General features: G+C 39.9%; 1 protein-coding gene across 1 annotated transcript in view; it reads right to left on the reverse strand.

Annotated features, from left to right (window-relative positions):
• Nucleotides 1-15,940, reverse strand: part of LOC104274728 (rho GTPase-activating protein 12-like) — a gene marked incomplete at both ends in the record, with an annotated part of 27,937 nt that extends 11,997 nt beyond the window's left edge. Inside the window, 2 exon segments of the mRNA XM_009870441.1 lie at nucleotides 15,194-15,266; nucleotides 15,268-15,940. Of these exon segments, the coding sequence (XP_009868743.1) occupies nucleotides 15,194-15,266; nucleotides 15,268-15,940 (746 nt within the window).
• Between the last annotated feature and the right edge of the window lie 6,235 nt (nucleotides 15,941-22,175).

A 22,175-nucleotide genomic window follows, 5' to 3' on the forward strand; every position in this document is an offset into this window, starting at 1 on the left:
GGGGGGGGGGGGGGGGAAAATAGGAAAAAAACCACCAAAAAAAGAAACAAATCCAAAATGTTGAGAGTCTGATGGCAAACCCCACACATGTAACTAAGAGCCATGTTACTGCGACCTGTGGCCATTTCCCCAGTTTGCATTCACTGCAGCACTGACAGGAAACTTGTCTTCTCTAAGAATAAGCAAAATGATGAAACAAGCTGCATTTTGTAATGCAAACTAGAGGTCTTGCAAACGAAGTGAACTGGGCTTTGGGGCTTTTGCTTGGCTTTTTTAGCTTCTCAGCAACAGCAGTGCAATCTAACCTTCAATGTTTATCTGTTCAGAAGCAGTTGGTTGTAAGTTTTGCAGTTTGAATATAATTTCAATGTGGCCATTATGATTAAAAAGAATAATCTGTGGATTGCATGCTACAGTAATTGAGAAATAACCATCAAATAGTGTCAGTGCATATGTAGCCTATAGTATGTCTATCATATCTTAAATAGAAGAATTGGTGAAAGGATTAAGGCAAAGTCACATGGTCTAGAAACTTTTCTTTTAAAAAGTGTATGCCAGTATCTTCAAAGAATAATAACAAACAGGCTCCTGAACAACAGACTAAGCCTATCCCCAGAAGCTTGGCACAGCCATCCACCCTCAAAAGTCAAAATTGAATCTCCACTGCCAGGCTAGTGTCACTACTGTCAGATAGGCAGCCACACAGATTAATGGTCAAGCACTATGAGAATCAAGAGGTTGCAGGGCCACACCATAGAAAAGCTATGTCATTTTAAATAAGCAATTGTGTGCTTTGAGAATTAGCATCTCATCAAGCTTTCAGTAATCAAGCTAAAATATATACTTTATTTTCTGACTCCTCAGATCTACCTACCAGGGAACTGCTCTAGTTTAGTACTTCCACCCGTATGCTGGTTCAAAAATTGAAATGAAGGAAGGTTAAACAGCACAGCATGTCACCCAAGTGCCCCATAACATAGTTCAGGATAGCCTGGGGGTTTTTTAAGCACCTGTTTTAGGGAAGTATACTGAGATTAAAATATTTACAGATTGTAACACAGTCAAGAAAAATTTTTCCTCTGTTTCACTCTAACTTTTTCTACAACTTTTTGTTTAAATCAGACTATAAGGGACTACAGTTATCCCTGACTGTGATATCTTTGATAACTCAAAAAGAAAAAAAAAAATAGCCCACTACCTAACATTTGAAATGTTAAACTGAAGTTTCTCACTGACAGCCTTAGAACTATTTGTTCAACATAAAATGCTGTGTTTGCTGTAAAAGCCAAGTGTGTAAGTAACAGGCCACCAAACCCAAAAACATTATAAAAACAAGTAAACAAAAAAACCCACAATAAACAAACCAAAACAACCACCTTTTTCCAGCTTGCTGTGCTAATTTCATTCCTTCAGACAAGTATCAACAACTAATTATAATTAAATGTTTAACAGAAACCTGCCTGTTTGCTTGCAGGTCCTTCTCAGAGTTTTCAGAGGATGAAAGACCTCTTATGAAGAGCTGAAACAAAGAGGCACAGCCTGCCAGAAATAAAAGGGAGGGGTGGAGGAGGGGAAGAAAATCAAGCTTTTTGATATTTCAAGTACCGGCTCCATCTTCCAAAGGCCTGCTTAGATCAATCCAGACAGGGTCTGCTAAAGATGCACTGATCATGAAGACGGCATCTGGTCCTCCCACGTACGGAGCTACACTCAAATTAGAGCCCTCCTGACCAGGAGCAGCACTGCTGGATTAAGACTGTTAAAACCTCTCTTGAAATCTGGCTCCAGGAGTGAGGTAAGACTCTCAGATGTAAGAGAGAAATAAACGAACGCCGCTGTAAGCGAACCAGACCCTGCAATAAAAATAGGAAGTTGCATTCTTCACCACATCCCTGCCCACCACATAGGCCTCCCGTGGGGTCTGTACGGTACCAAGGTGGGAAGCAGGGAAACAAACAGACCCTCCCCACTTCTCCCATGATCATATGACAAATTCAGGAATTACTAGAAGTAAAATAATTAGTTTTCTGCCATATAACACCATTTTTCACTGGTGAAAACTAACTATGCAAATCAACCCAACTCCTAGATATCAGAGATGCATTTGGATTTATCAGTGAAAAACTTTAATCTACCACAAAAGAAAAGGGAGAAGAAAAGAAAATGGAAAAAAGCTAAAAGCAGAGAGGAAAAAGGAAATGTCAGATTCAGGTGTCTGGCACTAGTCCTCCCTGAGACTTACTGCTGATTGTTTTGAGTGAGAGAGGCCACACTAACCCTCCCCACGCATTATGTACTCCAGATTGCAAAGCATATCTAAAACACTAGGGGTGGAGAATAATTTAAAAACAAACAAAACAACAACAAAAAAGACAACACAAATTTTAGCTTTTTTTGACTGAAGTAAGATTTACAAAGTCTTCTGGCAAATATGAAACTTTAACAAAATCAGGAGAGTGCACTAAAATTATACAGATCTTTTGTTGCCAGGAATCTGTTTTATATAATGCATTAGAACTTAAAATTATGTCAAAAGCTTTTATGTAAGAAAACCTTCATCAGGAAAAGACACAAGTACCAGGAATGCATTTATGGTACTCATGCACACTCCTCGGAGTGAGGGAGTTGAGAAAAGGCTGTCAAACTTCATTAAGAAGAATGTTATGCTACTTAAAATTACTAAAACATTCCGGGCTTTTCAGACTCCCCATTGCAATAAAGCAAGCCTATTAGCTGAGATGGCAAGAATTTGCTAATAGTTTCATGCTGATTAAGCAACACGCAGTAAGCAGGGCCCTGCCGCTCGCTATGGCAAACACGGCCCTCCCCCAGGCTGCTGAATTCTAACTCCGTGCTCAGCATTCAGCTGATCAGCTGGAGCCACCAGCCTTTAGAGAACATTCTCATTGAAGCTACAAGTAGAATAAAGTATTGCAGCACTATCTGTCAAGGTACTGAAAAGAAAAATAAAAGAAAAAAATGCTTTTAAGGACATGCAGACATTACAGATCTCTGCGTTAGAGGACAGGGGAAAGGTGAGCACATAAAGCTGTTCTTGAAAGCTGACAAAAAGCAGCTGTTCAGCTGCAGAAGACAGTTTCAGTGGAAGGTGAACTTTCTAGGAGTCTCCAGAAAAGTATGTAATATGGGAAAGGGTGTTATTCTTCTACTGCGGTCATCAGTAAATGATGAACCTTCAGATGCCTGTTGCATTTGTTTGATAATTTAAAGCAGAGCATCACAAACAAGCGACACGTAAAGCCTTACTGCTTCTGGAATAATAATTTGCCATGAACAAAGCAGGCAGAAAACCACGGTTTTCAAAGTATTTGAAAATTACTGTATACAAGTGTCTCAGTTTGAGCTCCAGAAAGTGCAGCCTCTTAGAAGAGACTGAGTTGAGAGTTAAGTCACAGAACAGAATTGGTTCTGTTTAGCGCAAACCAGGACAAGTTTTCATAAGAATAGTTTGCCATTGATTTCTATGCCATTTTCTAAGAGACATTTCCACTGACCTTCTCTAAAAAAGGTGAATTATATGCAACTGCAGGCACTGCAGAAGCCCCGGGTTTCAGGTCCCACAAGGGTGCTGCAAGCTGATCAGCCCCAGAGCTGTCCCAAGGGCTCCCTGCAACACCCCTGTCAATAAACAGCTTATTTTACTTCATTACTGCTACGACTTTGCTGTTCAGCCACATCTAGTACAGCAGCTATATAAAAAGCTTATTGGGAAACTTCAAATATCTGAGCAGGCTTTAGGCTAACAGTACTCCAAATGCTTTTGTCTTCACAAGAACGGCAATTGAGTATATAGGGTGATTAGCTATATCCTCTAAATAACACTTACTGCAAGTATTAACCACTGCGCTTTTGGATTGCAAAGAGGGATTAGAGGATGGGCAAACAATCTGGCCTGGCAACAGCACAGCAACTGTAACAAAATCTACAGCCAAGCCTCAAGGTACCGTGAGCCTGCAGCCATCCTCCTCCCAGAGAAAGGCACTCCAAGAGTTCAGGAAGATGTTAACCTGATAAACTCTGCTAAGACAACACATGCGTACTTTACGTTTTAGCAAACAGAATCATCTGTTGAGTAGAAACTGAAGTTTTATGCCACTTTGCACAAAGGCAATACAGAGCTTTTGGCTTTTTTCAACTAACAAGTAATCTTTTAAAGGTTAAATTAAAAATAGATACTAAATTCCAACTTATAAATTTAGCTCATTATTAAAATAGATTATCAAAAATTTCGTTATTTTAACAGCAAAATTTGTTTTCACTTGGCAGGTTTCAATCAACAGTGAACAGATTAGATGTTCCTGTCTCTAAAACCCACCAGTCCCAGTACTGGATGATCCTTTACTAAATGTGCATCCAGATCCAGTATTCTCTCTGTGTCACACTGAATATAATTAATAAGTTCCACGACAGACAGTAAGATTTTGAACAAAGTGAAAGACAAAGTCACTGTACAACTTTGAGCAGAGATTGCAATTTAATTTTCAAAGAAGCCTTTAGTATTTCAGGATTCTGCATTTCTCCAACCTCTTTACTGTTTCTCAGTACCTTGGAAGAGGACATTTACTATCCTGCCTGAAGCAAACAAGTCTTAAGGCAAAACGCAAAAGAAGGAAAAAATATCTGTCTTTAAAACAAATATATTTTTGTTTTTTCCAATGTGTTTTGTGCTTAAAACCCCTCTGACCAGGAAAAATACTTCCAATAATGACATTCACAGAAGCAAAGTTCAGAGATCCACTGGAAAAGCATTTTAAAATTAAATTCCATGACAAGTTAGGCTCTTAACAAAACCAGAGGCTGGCTGTTTATATATGGTCACCTCCAGCATACATACCTACTCAGCTGTTTATGTTGCATGTTAAAGCTTCCAGATAAACCATAAAACCCCGCATATATTAGCATTCATCATTTATACTGGAGAGGAGAGAGAGAAGAAGAATTAAGACAGAATGAGATATGAAGAACTAAGACAAAACATCACAAGTCCTTGTAAATTCAGAAGATGCCAGCATTACAACTGACATTGCAGCGCCACACAGTCAAACCAGCCCACAATCAAAAGTTTGAAGTTTTGTTAGGGCTGCTTGAACCCCCTCAAACTCATTTATTTTCAGACAAAGAGTATCAACTATTACTTTGTGCCTAACTTTTTTTTCTAGTAATGAAGGATAAAGTAGAAAGCCAAGTCTCATGCCAGACAAGACATACATACAACAGCTTAAAAGTCAAGAGTTCAGCTTAAAATTCCACCTCAGAAGACACAGTAAGTTGAATAAAATAAGCTGGCACATTTATATAAGAGTACTGAATAGGATGAGTATGTTTAGAAATACATCCAACCCACTGTGCCTAACTTCAAGCAGATTTGTTTAAAAATCACTTTTGAGGTTTTCTTTAAAATGCTAAAGGCAAGTACACAATTGTACTGATTAAGACATCCTGAAATCCCAGAAGTACTCAGCAATACAGTATACATACTGCTTACAACAGAAGCAAGCAAAGCAATGAAATTCTCATGGGAAGCCCAACCAGGTTGCATCTTTTCTCCACCCCTAAAACAACTAAAAATAGACATATTTGTCCTTTGCCTGTATTTCTTAGTCTGTTTCTCTCTACTCACAGACAGTTTGTTGGCATCCAGTTTCAGGGCACAAAGCATGAAACGCTCAGCCATGCGTTTCTGGACTCTTTCTTCCCCTTTATTTTCCTTACAGGAGCAAGAATTTCTTTCACTTTTAAGAACAGCTATTTCTGCATTTCAGTATCCAGAGAAAATACGCATACTTTTGTTAGTGAATTTTGTGTTTCAACACTAAAACTCATTAAAATAAAGTAAGTTTGCAACTATCACATTACTTCAATGGAAGTAGATATTAAACCAGTTTCCTTTTTTTCAGTTAAGAAGACATAAAAAGATTTAGTATTTGTGGAATTTTATTTATGACAATTCTGAGGCTGCAAGGACAACACAGAAGCCTGGTGAGCCTCAGTGCTCACATCGCATTTTAACATAATACATGGTAAAGCAGAGCAGCAGTTTCTGAAAAGACAGTAAGGAGGCACTGCAAGATGAAGTGGGAGCAGGTTAACTATATGAAACTGCTGACACCACCAATGGACACAGTATTTAAGTGCAGTCCTTCAAGCTACAGTCAAAACTCCTCCTCAGAAAATCAACTGTGAAGAAAGAAATTGTCAGTGTAACATCTTCCTACCCCACAACATCCTCTATTTATTAAAATAATCAGCATGCCAAAGACAGGCAGCAGCTAGAAAGCTCTCACAAATGCTGTATGAGGTACCATTACAGAGTAAGTCTGGACAAAATACATCAAGGCTTTAGAGCTTTACAAAGCAAAAAAAGAAGAATAAACCAGTTTATGCTTAGATTTCAGAATTGGTTTTTTTTCTGGTTTTCCATTATAAAAGAGGAAAAAAAATATGTTGAGCACAAGCACATACTTGAGATTTGCTGAACTGTTGGTTGCAACAGCAACTTCTGAACTAGGAAAAAGCGAAAAGGGATGTAACACAGTTTTATACACTTAACTGATAGGTAAACAAACTTCAAATGTGCACCTTGGTGCATCACAACCCACAACCTGCTACAGGAACTAGTACTCTCAAACTTGGGAAGAGCAGAAACTGGCACAGGTCTCTCCTTGTGAGAAAAGCATGGAAGGGTAACAAGAAAAAAAATATTTCTGAAGTTTTACTTCCCTCACCCTAATGGCCTCTCAGTCAGTCACGTGAAGAACACAACCCTTCAGGCTGGCAAAGGCAAGAGGAAGGAAAGCAAGCACAGCTGTTACTGCGAAGGCTGCAGAGGGTGACCCGTTAGGATCGGGCACAAGCTGAGCGGGTGAGCTCAGCGAGCGACGCAGCCACCAGCAGCGGGTGTGAAGGACGACGCTGGGTGACAGCCAGGACACCGGCAGGGCCACGCTGCTTCTTCTCCAAAAGCTCAGGCTCCAGCTCCCCGCCTGCAGCAAGGCAGCCACAGGGCCCGGCTGCAAAAGCAGCCTGGGAGGAGGCAGCAAAGTCCTCTGGCACAGCTTGCGGGCGTCAGCGCTGAGCGGTGACACACCTTACTGTACACAAGTACAGGGCCTTAGGGTAGAGTGAAGATGGCATTAAAAGTTAGAATGCAGCACCTTCGAGGGAGAATAAGGACGACGTCACAGCCAGGACAAATGGACTTATTTGGAGGATGAGAATAAGCAAAAAAACCAAGCAAACAAACAAAAAAAGAGAAAACAAAAAAAACCCCACTGATACTGATCAGTATATCCCATGAAGTTTTTGTGAAGGAGTTTAAAGTTGACAGCTACACTAGAGGAGATGCAAATCGAGATCAAAGTGCTATCAAAAAACATAACAGTGGCCCCTGAGGTTTTTATATCTTTATATACCTATATATATATATAATTGTATATAGAATGTATATACCTACATACCTACACAGTCCCCTGGGTATAAAGCACAATGTAGTTATGCATGACAGCCACCTATTAGCTTTTTGAATCAGAGGCAGATAACCAGGAATTGATACAGATAGTGCATGTTGATAGATCAGAGGCAGAGGAAAGCACCTTTATTCAATTTCCATCAGACTCGCAGACTTTGCACTAGACTCTACCTGTTCAAGCTGCAGTAAAGGAGTGCACATGGTCTATTGACATACTCGATCACAACACCAGGTAAGCCAGCACCACTCCATCTCAGTGCTGTAGTGGCAATAAATATTTGTAGAGCAAGGTGGTGACTAGAGCAGCAAAGTCATTCAACTGCAGGATAATTCACAAAGGCAAGAGAAAGACAGCAACTGCATAAGCTAGGCACCACCAGAAACTGTACACAAAATTATGCTCTTCAGCGCTGCTTTTAAACACAACACAGAAAAGGTACTTGGTTTACCTGGATGATTCAAAGACCATCCAGAAGCACCACGCAAATCATTTAAGGAAAAAAAAAAAAAAAAACAAACACCTATATTAATTACATTCAAAACATAATATGTAATTTCAGATTTAAGACAGGAGCTGCTAAGTTCTGGTCATGAATTTGATTACAAACATAATTTGGAGCCAGGTAGTGTAACATAAACCCAACATAAGCAATAAGATCAATTCATTCAGACAGCTCCTTAACTTCTAGCTTCCATTTACAAAACTGTTTAATCAGATGGAGAAATAGAATTAACTGAAATATAGACTCCAAACACCCATGCCAGTCCTCAGAGCATTACTGTACAGAAGCTCTGAGTCTCTGTCAAAAAGAGTTTACAAAAGAAAAGACAAGACAAGCAGATAAAAACTGTTGGAAAAGAGGGGGGAAAAATAACAACAATTAAGGCTGCTTTAACTTCTCAAAAACCTTCTGGCCATTTCAGCATCAACAATTACAATAGCAACCTGAACTGTCAGGAGTCCACTGGAGGCAGTACTAGATGTGCACCCACTAGCATGAAAGGTTTGTGCAAATACTTCACACAGGAACTATTTCATGTCTCTGCTTCTACTTTTCACCTCTTCCCTGCCATTTTCAGCACTATTACCTTCTTTTCAAGACGAGAGAGGCCAGCAATTGCATGCTATTTTAAACACAGTAATACCACAGAATTATAGTTCTGCATTTTTGTTTCACTGTTTCCTCCCCACCGCTGATGTTCTCTATGCTTGTTTGATTGCTTCTCTGCATCGACCTAACACTTTCATAAATCAATCTGCTAAGAAGTTACTGCATTTCCCAAGAACTAGCTCAGAAGCCATATTAAGATAAGACTAAATCCAAAATTGATAAGTGTAATCTAGCACTATGTTGCCCAACTACTCACCATCACAAAATGCTTTGGAAAATCTTCAATTCTTACTATCCTGACAGATTCTTTTATCCAAAATTAGCATCCTTTAGCATGAGAACAAACCCCACATAAGGGCAAAACCCATTTCTCTACTGCTTTTAAATCAAACATATCTGGTAAGGCACGTCAGAGAAGTATCAGCTGTTTGGGTACTAGATATGCATAGATTTTACTTTCCTTTTTTTAAGCATAAATGTCTACTATTCCAGAGTGAGCTGCCTAAAAAAGAAAAAAAAAAAAAAAAAGAGTTCTGCATTTTATTCTACCGAGTCATACGTTCCCTCTTGCTTTGTCATACTGTTATGAAACAAATGATACTTTCTTTAGAATTCTACGAAATAACAGCACATTTATTCCATAGGCCAGCACTGCAATATGAAAAAAACTGCCTAGATAATAACTTGGTAGAGACATACCAAATGCAATTGTTTATACTAGAGTTATGTGCAAGAACAAGACATGATCAAATATTCTCAAATGGGCTTTTGTTTATTACAAAGCAATTTAAGTTTGTTCTATGTCTGGAGGTTCAGGACTTAAAACTGACAGAAGGACTCCCATCAGAGAACAAGCAAGTCCCCAGTATCTCCAGCTGCTTTCAGTTTAGGCAGCAGTCAGACAAAACACCCATTCCTTTTCCTAGGGCTGCTCCTCTGTTTAAGCATTATTTACTCTGCCATCTCTCTCTCTGCTTCAAAAAAAAAAAAGGCAGGTGGGACAGGTAGGCACCAAAACTCATACTGCACACTAGAAACTACATTTTCCTAGATGAAAAAAAAGAAAAATCAATTCCATGTGACTGTTATTCCTTAAGCACTACAGCTTGAGCTTCATTTGGGCTAGGAAGTAGTTCAATCAGGATGAAAGGCATAGGTTTATTAATGTAAGTTGAGGCCTTGGAAGGTCCACTTGATCATTTCCTACATGACAAGTAAGGTAAAGAGAGGTGAAGAGTCGGAAGACTGTGTTGGCACCCACAGAATTTTAACAGCACTCCAGATGCTTGTTTCAATTCAGAACACGCGACCCAAAGCTGCACGGACCAAGCAGATCCGTAGCTTGCCCAGATCAGCACTCAGACACCGGTACTGGAACAAGCCAGTCAGCTAAAATCAACTTGTCTCCCAGGTTATGATTTTTTTTTGACAATTGCCTCACACAGATAACACTTGTGTTTGTTTTGGCATTTTGTGTGTTCGGGGTTGGTTGTGGTTTTTTGAAAAAAAGTCAATGTGATTTGCAGCAGGTAAGTCCAGGGAAGCCCAGGGGCTGTAGGCAGGGTTAGCAGGACAGGGCACCTATATCCAGCATTACTCACTCAGACCAAGGGGGACCACTACCTGCCAGCTGACTTACATATTAAAAATACTGAGACACAGGTGACCACAAATAGCATCACTGTAAAAAAAAAAAAAAAAAAAAAAAAGGCCAGGAAAAGCAATCCTTCAAGGTTCTGGACAGACAACATTCAGAGCTACTGATGCAACTCAGAAAACATTTCAAGCTGTTTACAAAGTTTAGTAGCAGCGACTGGAATAACAAATAAAAACACACAATGTTTTATAAAATTCTTAAATTATAAGGCTTTTAGTTCCTTGTCATTATAATGGACATATTGCAGCATTTCACATCACTAGAATAACAAATGCTGATTTTAAGGAGTTAAGAGATTAAGAAGATGGTGTTTAATTATACAAGCCACCATGAATCTGCAAACATGCTCAGTTTCATTAAGAAAAAAAAAAACCAAAACAACAACCTCTTACACAGCATGCTTCCTTCATGCTGTCAAATTATTTATTCCTTGGGCAAATGAATGAAATAAAAAATAGCATGAAATTTTTAATAATAGAAGCCAATGAACTCTAGGCCCCACAAAACTAGAAATAGCCATTTCTTTTGGGGGTTTAATGTTTGACCAATAAGGCAGTCTAACACTAATGACTTGCCAACAGTCTTTTAACTAAATGACAAACTCAAGAATGCTGAGATCTCCAGAAGACACTTTCTCACATCTTCTACAAAAGCACAAAAAAAATTTGTTTTCTCAACTAAAAAAAAAAAAAAAAAGATACAGCAATCCCACAGAAATTGCAGAGGTAAGATCGAAAAATCTCTGTGCAAGATCTTTACTCCTCAGAATTAATGAAAGCAAAACAGCCATCCTAGTGATAATCCCCTTTAGTGCTTCACAGTTTATGCAATAGTCAATTACTAAAGAGGATGAAAGACAGAACAATCTTTGCAAATAGGTCACTGTCTATATTTATAATGATTAAAACCAGCCTGCTACTAAAAGTAACTTTTAATAAGGAGAAAAAGAAACATTAAGACAGTGAATGTATTTTACTCTTAAATATATTCTACATCTCCTATGACAGAAGAAGAGGTAACACTCTTAAGAAACAAAGTTAGTTTACACAGGTTATGCATTAGTATTGCTGAAAGTAGATTTTCATTTTTGTCTGTAAGGATTTTATTCCAAAGTGTCATCCTCATAAAGATAACATCCAACCACTCCTGACACGATCTCTGCACTTATTCAACTCTTTGCTTGCCTGCATAGTCTCTCTCAAAACTTGTTAGTAGATTTTACCTGCAAACATTGCCCAAAGCTCCTTTTCAAGATCACTTTTAATGTCTCCCACTTTGGCTTCAACTTTTCTTTCCTGTCTAGGCATGTCTAGACATGCAATTTTTTCTTTTTTTCTTCAGAACAAACACACAGGGCTCTATTGCACACTGCTGAGATCTCCCGTCTGCTTCTTTCAAGTATTCCTATGCTACAGAATTCTTCTCTTTCAAAATTTCTTCTTTTTCCCCCATCCTTGACCTTTCTTAGGAGTATTTTCTGCCCTTCCTGTGGGATCAAGACATTACACCTGATGTTGTTCTCCCAAAATTTTATTAGATTTCATGGAGTCTCACAGCTTTGAGCACCATCACATCAGTGATTCTTAAACTGTGCGCTCCTGAACCATTTCATTCAATTCCACCTGCAGTCACCGTCTCCTCCAGAGATTTATACCTGATTAAATTGGAGCTTGTTTCCTATCAAGTCCTACTTCTTCTAATTACCTCCAGACCTCCTACAGTTCAAGCCCATAAACTAACATCTGACTATAGCAATACCTCATGCACAAGAGTTGCACCCAATAGTTGGAATTTCTTTGTATAAAATGTCAAGAATAATCATTATTCAGTCATGACCTTTCTCTTGATCAGATCATTTGTTGCATCTTCATTAGCAAATTCTTCTGCTCACAATGTCCCTTCTCTATCCTTCACTTCACTGTATATGAAATATAGTATTTTATATTATATGAAGCTGCTAAAAAAGTCCTTCCTCTTTGAAGTACTTTGGAGACCCTAGATCTCCCAGTATTTCCACAGCCAGCAAACCTGTGAGCTCAAAGATTCCACAGCTGTAGAACCTGCACTTCATTACTGGGAAGGAGAAGAAGGATAATCTTCAGAAAATAATGTAACCACCTCTTAGAAGAATCTCATAACAGAGGCATTCCTCTGCATCTCATACATTTGTATTCAGGATACTGAAAACACACTGAAAGTTAGGCTAGGGCTGAACTACCAACTCACACCGCTCCCTGCAAAAAAAAATAAATTAAAAAATCACCTACACATAGATATTATTAAGGTAATTCCAGTTTCTAATCTTAAAAACTTAAAAGAAAGCACCTGTAGCTTAGAGTTTATTATAATGCAGACTGCATAAAACTGAACTGCACAGCAGGCAGGGGAGGGAGAGGCACAGTGGGTCTTGTGAAGTAAAATCCTGTTTGTGCGTGAAAGCCGGGAACTTGATGTTCTCACTACAGACTAAGAGCAATAAAAACAGCTTTCTGAGCCATTAATTTCTGCACAGCTGATTTCTACTAAACAATGCTCATTATTGAAAGAATTCTAAAAAAACTGTGAGGCTGTTCCAGTGTGAAGGCCAGCGCTCTGAATATCTAGACTGAGCTAACAGTGGCATCAGTGCTACTACTGCTGTAACCCCTATGGCTATGAAACGTCAAACATTTTCATTGTACTTAAAGACCTTGTGATTGAGCACAATGAGATTAAGTTACTTCATGGATTTAAAATAAGACAACTGCAAGGCACAGTGAGCATCCGCATTCTTGTCGCTCAAGACAGTGTCAACAGCCAGTTCTTTGTAACACCACTGTGGCACTTTTCCACCGCCAAAATGCAGCGTTTTTAGGATTTTTTTTTTTAGTACTGCAAAAACTCCCATCTTCAAGCCAAACTCCCATCTTCAAGCTTTTCATAACCCAGTACAGCCTACAAATATGTGCCTAGCTGCCCCACTCAAATCCAAATTTACAAATACACTGTAGCACCAAGTCCAGTATATTCGGGGAGGGGGTAGGAGGGGGAGAAAGGTGAAAAGATGAAGTGTTGCTGCATCTGCAGTCACAAAGCCGGTGGAAACTGAGCAGCAGGCCACACGTTTCGTAGTATTTGACAAAGGACACCCATGCAGCCCATACAACTTCATCGACTTTAGAGAAGGAGATGCATCAAACCATAGTCCACACGGTGTGGCAAACTATCTGAAATAGTATATACTTTCTAAACATTCCACAGTATTCTCACAACTAGTTCGGCAATTGATGACTATGGCAGTAGATGGGCTACTGCACAGGCTTCTAAAATAAATATCTAATAATTATCTTATCCTTCCAAGTGGCTCACTACAGTGAGCTAGGATACGCTGTAAGGAAACCACAAGAAAACTGATCGATCTTCATGTTGCGTAAGGGAGAAATCACTAAAAAAAATATTAAGTTAGAGAATTCTATTTATTCCTTATTATTTATTTGCAGGGGGTAAAAGTTAAAGTAAAATTGTCATAGAAGACAAATATTAGAGGCATGAAGTCCATAACTAGAGGAACTCTGAATTTCGAGAATGAGGTCAAGAGTAGGATTTTGAAAAACTACTGCTTCTGAGTATTTCATAACATATACATGTACTCATATATATATTAATATATATAATATTAATATATATGAGCTCATACAATTCAAGACTACAGAAATCACCCAATGTTGTATCTTTAAGGTCTTCCCACACTGACCCACTAACTAAGCAGCTTTGTCTTAGTTGTGTCTTATTAGCAAATTACTGATTCACTGCTCTTCACGATAAGATTTTTATTTCTGAAGTTAGCACCAACTTTTGTTTGAATACCATACTTGAGTGAGCTCCTTCCGTACTTTGAATACATGCTGGCAAACAGAATATACTATAACGATCAGTTTGAACCCAAGTAAGAACAGTTTTGTATTACAGAACAAGAAAGTTCAATACTAAGGAGCATTTAGCCTTAGAATATTAAAATAATTTACATCTCCCTACAGAAAGATGCAGAGGGTGTGAGAGGGGAGAAAGTGAGGTGGCGGAGTTATCTGTACACACACATAGATAGTTACGTGCACATACATACACATCACCGGTTCAAGAACAAACCTGGATTACGACAGACTAATTAACTTGGTTACCCATACCAGAAGTGACCCGATTATCTAAGAGTGCTAATCTTTTGTTGGGGGTGGGAGAGGCCTATTACAAAAAAAGGAAAAAAAAAAAAAGTGAGAAAAATCCCTTTACTAAGGAAAAAGGCCATCAGTGCTCTAGTTTTAGCCTGAAGTGGGAGTACATCATTCCTGAGATTCTTCCATACTAATTAACAAATTCACAGGCTTTGAGTTTTAATCCTGAGTAAAGTTGTGAGAAGCAGAATTGGTAAGGCTGGCTCATTACAATAAGAATCTACAAATAAAATAATCAAGTCAGAAAATAAACTTCATATAAATACTATTTTAAGACTACTAAACCCACTAATACATTAATTCACAGCTGTTACACTACCTATACACATACTTGGGAAAAGCTGACAGCACTATTATTTCAAAAAGCTAAGAATTGTAGAGTTACTGCGGTAGGCTCTGGAAGAAAAATATGACCCAAATTCAGTGTCATCTCAGAATGATCTTGATAAAGAACAGAAATGTTTCTGCAACATTCAAAAAATGTGATAATGTAAATGGAATTAATTTCTCTGCAAAAATACTTTGCTTTGGAGAAGAGCTATACACATCAGCTGTTTAGAGTTCAATAATCAGTTCATGCTGACATTAAGACATTTTTACTGAAACAATGTGAATTCATCAGGCATAATCTAAAAACAGTAGCAAGCAATTATGGCAATAAGGAAACAAAACAAAAAAAACCACCCCCACTAATCTACAAGGGATATCTTTTTTTTTTTAAGCTTACCTGCACTTGCTCTGTGGAGCTACTACTGAGTTCATCTCCAGACTCTGAATCTTGGTGAATTTTTTCTGACCCTAAAATCACAAGATTGTTCATGCAAAAAGCTGGTCTTCTCTATTTCCAAGAACTCCGGGCATGGGAAATGACCCATGGAGACGGTTCTATACTGACTGGAAACCTTGGGAGATTGCAACTCATTGTTAAGTTTTCCATTGTTTTGGGTAAGGTCCAGATTCAAGCCAAGAGTTTGACCAGGGCTATTGTTGGGTCCCAGATTTTGATTGGCATCTCGAACTAAGCAAGACACTTGAACTGGAGAAGATTTTCCAAAACTAGAAAGCTCTGGTGATTTATTCACATTTTCTGTTGATCTCTGTAATCCATGTGTTAACTTCAAAGCGCTATTTGGCAGCACACTTGCCTGCTTAACGGGCGGCATCAGCGCTTTTCGTGGTATTTCCTTCACATACTGTGCTGGCACGTAAAAAGGTTTGGAATTTTCATCTCTCTTGACTTGCCACCAATCATCGTTAGTCTTTTTCACCAAGATGTATTTCTCCCCTTGCTTAATCACAATTTTCTTGTCCTTGGCCTCATACTCATAGTCATACTCCACTTCAATGTACAATTGTCCTGGAAGGATCTTCCCACCTTTATCAGCCATTTCTATTTGAAAATATTTCACCTTTTCAGGCAAAACGTAAGCCACATTCTGTTTGAGAAGTGTTATTTTCCTGTTAACAACCAGATCTGTAAGGAAAAAAAACCATATATATGCAGTAAACTAGTTGTTTAAGAGCACTTCAGAAGAAAATAATTTCAAAAATAAAGGTGCGTATTCAATTTATGTCAACCACAGCCTAATTAATTGAGGGAAAAATTAAAGATTTTCAGACATCTTTTACAGTGGTAAAAACTGAAAATAGAACAACTTAGTCACCAAATTAACTCCCCTATTCACACAAGCCTCCTGCTATCAAGTGGCTCATTAAGCCTGCTCTTTCTACTACTAAATAATGTTGATTGATCATAGAAGGGGGCTTGGTGGGGGCACTAGTCTGAGTCAGTCTCTTGCCTACACACAGGCTTAATTTCTTCATGGAGCTGTGTCACTAGGCTAGTTTTAACCAAAAGATTCAGAAGAAGACTATTATCTGTTTGTTTTGATTCCTCTTTCAGTTCAGGAGCCCTTTCAGAGTGCTCAAGATTCCTTTACCAAATTCCTTCGATCTTCACCCAGTGCTACAGCCTAGGCATCAGGGCAGGCAGGGGCTGACAATCCTTGGCCCAGAGGTGCCGTGGGTCCCGCGGAGCCTCCTGACCCTCACTGCTCCCCTGCAGGGGAGCTGCGCGACCCACTCACGCTGCCCCAGCCTGCAGCTCACGTTGCTTCCACCTCACGCTGCCGTCTACACAGCAGGTGGTATAATCACTTGTTTTCGTTATCTCTTTCAACTGCTAGTATAACTGCAACACAGAATTTAATCTAGAACTATGGTAGTATTAAATAAAAGTACTCAACATGTCCAAGATATTTTGGTTTCAGTGGTATAAATTCTGCCTCTTTACTTTGCTCTGAAGAGAGCTCTTTGTGGTATTTCCCTCACAGAAACCCTCACCTAACCAGTTTAAGGGCTAAAACAGAAAACATAAAAAAAACACCCAACAAGGATGAAACGAGACTACAAACCAAAACCAAAAGTGGATAATGAATGAAATACATCAAAGTTTTGCAAAGGACTTTTGGCATTTTATAATGCAGACAACCACCACTGTATCCACACCCATCTCTGTGGAAGTGGGTCCAGAGGAGGGTACAAAGATGATCCGGGGCTGGAGCATATCTCCTGTGAGGACAGGCTGGGAGAGCTGGGGTTGCTCAGCCTGGAGAAGAGAAGGCTCTGGGCAGACCTTATAGCAGCCTGCCAGCACCTGAAGGGGCTACAGGTAAGATCTAGAAGGACTTTTTACAAGGGTGTGTGGTGACAGGACAAGGGGCAACGGCTTTAAACTGGAGCAGGGAAGATTTGGATCAGACATTGGGAAAAAGTTCTTCACTGTGAGGGAGGTGAGACGCTGGAACAGGTTGCCCAGAGGGGCTGTGGGTGCCTCAGCCCTGAAGTGTTCAAGGCCAGGTTGGATGGGGCTTTGAACAACCTGGTCTAGTGGAAGGGTGGATGGAACTAGGTGACTTTGAGGTCCCTTCCAACTCAAATCGTTCTGTGATTCTCTGATTTAATCATGTAGCATCAATGTCACAATTCAAGAGAGGCGAGACTGATGCTTATTCAACTTAAACTGAACACAACACAGTAAATTAACATAAAAGATTATTTCTTAATCTTGAAAATCAAAGCATGTAAGTAAAGGGGAAGATTTCTAGCATTCAAATAGAATGTAGGAGAACTGAAGTAATATGCTGCCACATTTAATCTTGCAAAGATTAAGAAATAAATCTTTTTTTTCAATGCATGTTTCATGAATGAGAAAAAATATGCAGAAATTTGCAGCTCTGCAAGTTAAGACTTCGAGGTGACATTTTTAGCATTTACCCTGCCACAGAGTGGAACTAATGCAATTGCACAGAGGCACACACAAGCAGAGTGAACTCAGCTTACCCGAAATGGGACTAAGGACAGAAACAACAAGAAAAAGGGACTTCTGGGGAGAGCTGAAGCAGAAACTCCTAAGAATTCTGCCACCTTTTCTTTCACCATTTCTGCTGTTTGGTATGAGCCTTGGGGGGAGTGGGGGAATACCTACATGCATATATAACTCAGTAGAAAAAGAAACAGCTAAAATGCTCAAGTATGATGACAAAACATAAGTGTCCATCTTTAACCTGTGTCTTTATCTCTCCCACAGCCCATTATTCTTTTACTTTAAGAAAGCATTTCCTACAGGTAACTTGAAAGCTACCATCATTTACAAGACTCTAAATGGAATCACAACATCAGATTTACAATTTTATCCAGGACTTGATGGTACCACATTCAACAAAACTGAGAGCAGGAACACAAAGCCGTAGAGGAGAACGCTAGGATTCTGGTGTTTACTATCTCTACCATAAAATGGTACATTGAAACTCACAGCATTATAGGCTATTTACAGCCTCAGAACAAAACAACTTGCTTACCTGCTGTTCTACATAAAGAGGTATTTTTCAGTGCAGCTCTGCAGTTGTTTAGCAACTGCAGCAGAAGGTAAACATGAACAAATCACAGCCATTCCCATTCTCTTTCTAGTTTTGGGAGCTCTGCCATACAAATTTTATTTATTGCTTGTTATTAAACCTGACTCCTCCTAACACTTCTGCAAAGCTGCTACCAAGCCCTTTCATAGCTTCAAGGTCATACACCAGAAAAATGCAAGTATTTCCAAGTTCCAGTCTACCACTCAGATCTGCTGTCTTGGAAGCTGAAATGTAGAACCCATTTAGACATTTTTCCTTCTCCCATATAAAAATCAAAAAGAGAACATAAGCCCCACAGGGCTACCAAGTGTTTAAAAGTTTGGATTCTTCATTTGTCAACTCCAAGTAACTATCTATTGAAAATGCATGCTTAGTATTTCTTCGAGACAGGCAGGTTCAATAAGTTGCATTTGATGCTTAACAAAATCAAAATTTTGAGAAATAAAGTTAAATTAAATACAGCGCCTACAAAAATAGCTCTATCCATTTTGAATTCAGTTTTGCAGCCTCATCCCTTTCCCAAAAGAATAGAAACAACAAAAATAAGCGGCCCAATTTCTGTTCTTTCATCCAAGCTGCAAAATTATCAAGTCAATAGCAAACATTTGGTAATGTTGAACATAGGATCAAAAAGAGACAGGCTGTGTTCTCTGTTTGGCCAGAACACTAAAACAGTTTTATAAACAGATCACATCATCAGGATCAAGCAAGGCTCTAATTCTCTGCCTTAACAGAGAAATGCAAGAGATACCTACGGTACAGGTGGGAAGTCTTTCTCAGTAAGTTTAACAAATATCTACATTAACCCTGCAGGGCTGCAAACAGCTACCCTGGCCTTGATTTCACAGATCCAAAAGCATTAAGCTTTATTAGGTTTGAATCTTTTTAATGCAGCTGCTGTGCCACAGAAGGTAGGCAGCTGGTACCCTATGTGCAGCCCAGGGGACAGCGAATTGTAACATCCTTCCAAGGGTCCATGTATCTGTCTGATAGAACTTGGGTTAAAGGGCCAGGGAAGCCTTGCCCAAACCTCTGCTCTGAGTGGCTTAGAGCAATTCAGATCTGAAAGTACAATATTGACAGTGGGAGTACTGACTTCACTGTGCTACTAGCCAACAACTGAAGCGAAACAGCACATCAGATCTTTTAAACTCACTGTACTTTTTTTTTTTTTTTACCATTACCTGTAATGCTGGATGGCACCCACTGTGGTAAAGAAGGTTGAAGAACCCAAATTAGAGGACAATAAGCATGAAAAGTTATTTACTTTCACAGAGGACATCTGTAACCTTTAATAACTTAGTCTTGATATCTGATCAAGAGATCACAGAATCATAGAACGTTAGGGGTTGGAAGGGACCTCTAGAGATCATCTAGTCCAGCCCCCCTGCCAGAGCAGGATCACCTAGGGCAGTCACACAGAAACGCGTCCAGGCAGGTTTTCAAACTCTCCAGAGAAGGAGACTCCACAGCCTCCCTGGGCAGCCTGTGCCAGTGCCCTGTCACCCTCACAGTAAAGAAGTTTCTCCTCATGTTGAGGTGGAACTTCCTATGTTCTAACTTAAACCCATTATTTCTTGTTCTATTACTGGGCACCACTGAGAAGAGACTGTCTCCTTCCCCTTGACACCCACCCCTCAGATATTTATATACATTAATAAAGGTCCCCCCTCAGCCATCTCCTTTCAAGGCTAAACATCCCCAGTTCTCTCAGTCTGTCTTCACAGGAGAGATGTTCTAGTCCCTTAATCATCCTCGTAGCTCTCTGCTGGACTCTCTCAAGTAGGTCCCTGTATCTCTTGAATTGGCGAGCCCAAAACTGAACATAGTATTCCAGGTGTGGTCTCCCCAGGGCAGAGTAGAGGGGGAGGAGAACAACAAACGGTACCACTGACAACGAAGACCTAAGAAAACTTATTTATGAAGACCAAAAAAACCTAGGCTCAGGTAAAGAAAAAAATGACCGCTACAGGATAATTAGTGTGAAGTGGGCCACATCCCCATGTGGAAGCATATTCTGCTGTGTTACAGAGCATCCACATTTGTCCTAAGGTAGAGAACACCCATGATGTCACCCACAGCCTTGGGCGCAGCAGTCCCACGCCCTGCCGGACCCAGGCACCCAGCGGCTCCTCCACCTGGTACCCACACACGAGCCTTTTCGGCTTCTGTTCCCGATGGGAACCATTCCCACCTCTTACTCAGCAAAGGCAGCGTCAGGCTGGCAACCCTGGGTGCTTGCAGAGGTCAGCTCCTCCCTTCACTCCCTGCCACGCCCTTAAAATCCAGCTAGATTTTATGTATGTCCACACAAAACAAGACCTTTTCAAACAAGACCCCCACCAGGACAGCTTCATCCACAATTAAGAGGGTGGGGTTTGGAGAGCTTTAGGTTTGGTCAGAGGTTAGACTTTCCCAGGTCAACTGAACCCCTACAGCAACACTGTCACCCCCTTACAGCACTCCACTCACTGCAGAGTGATGCTCAGTACACTGATCCTGAGGCACATGGTCTTGAAAGAAGCATGGTCCTAACACACACACAGAAACATAAGCATGACCATATACAATATGCATATCATACATCAGATTAGATATATGATCACCCCTAACTTAGAATTACTCTAGAACTCAAGACCTCTCATCTGAATTTATCAGGCACAGAGTCCATTCTTCTGATCTTTTAGAACTAGGTAACTGAGATTTGAGATATACAAAGAAGACTTAGTGTTATTTCTTTTCTTTCCCTGTTGGAAACAAAACATGACTCACCAGGGCTATGGGATTGTGTTATAAAGTAAGCAACAAACGGATGATAAGTTATTAAAAACGCCACTGAGGATATTAATTGATTGCCTTAAAATTCTTCGTGTGACCTTGTTCACAGTGTCCTACAAAGCAGCAGCAGCTGACTTGTGTAATCTTTTTCCATTTTCAGCATCAAACTTCACTCACTACTGAAATGAATCCTTCTGCAGTGCTGATACAGAAATAAACTCAATTATTGAAGCTAAATTAGGATAAATTCTTACCATTTCAGGCCAGAGGAGATATCCTGCCTACAGTTCACTAGAATCTATGATTCTGCTTCTGCCAGGCAGTTATCTTAGGTCTTCAAGCTGTACTGCCTGAACATGACCCCTGCTTGGAAGAGTGGTCCCACAATAACCTTGTCAGAACTCAACCCTATTCACACCTTTCTTCCCAAGGGGCATCACTCTTGATCCAGCACAACTAACTCCTCAGCTAATGCTCTCACCCAGACTACAGCTCTCACCAGCGCCTGTAAAAACCACCTTCTGCAAAATGTATGCCTAAAACATGCAAAGGTTGTGTAAAAATAGATGCAAAGATGCAAATGCAAAAAAACAGATACAGGCGAAACACAGACGACTCATAAACTTTATGAAAATGAACTTAAACCTTTAGTGCTTCCTCAGCGATTACCAACACAGATTAGGAACCGAGCACTACTTCCAAGTAAACCAGCTTCTTGGAGCTCACACATCCTCAAACACTAAAGGCATAATAAGCAACACTTAATAACTGCCTGTGACTCAGAGTCCTGAATAAGCGATGCGTTTTAAACAACTGTCAGGACAACTCCTGCGGTCCCGCTGCAGCACCCCCCGCACCTTGAACGAGCTCCCAGCGCGTCCCCAGCCCACTTGCTCCTCGTTATGGGCTTTTGTTAAGTTGTTGACTCCAAAGACCGGCTATAAATAGTGCCGCACACCCGCACCGCCTCGCCCCAAGGAGCCGCGCTCAACTTCGCACAAGGGCGTCCAACCC

This window comes from Apaloderma vittatum, unplaced genomic scaffold (assembly GCF_000703405.1).
Source record: "Apaloderma vittatum isolate BGI_N311 unplaced genomic scaffold, ASM70340v1 scaffold12175, whole genome shotgun sequence".
NCBI lineage: Eukaryota > Metazoa > Chordata > Aves > Trogoniformes > Trogonidae > Apaloderma > Apaloderma vittatum.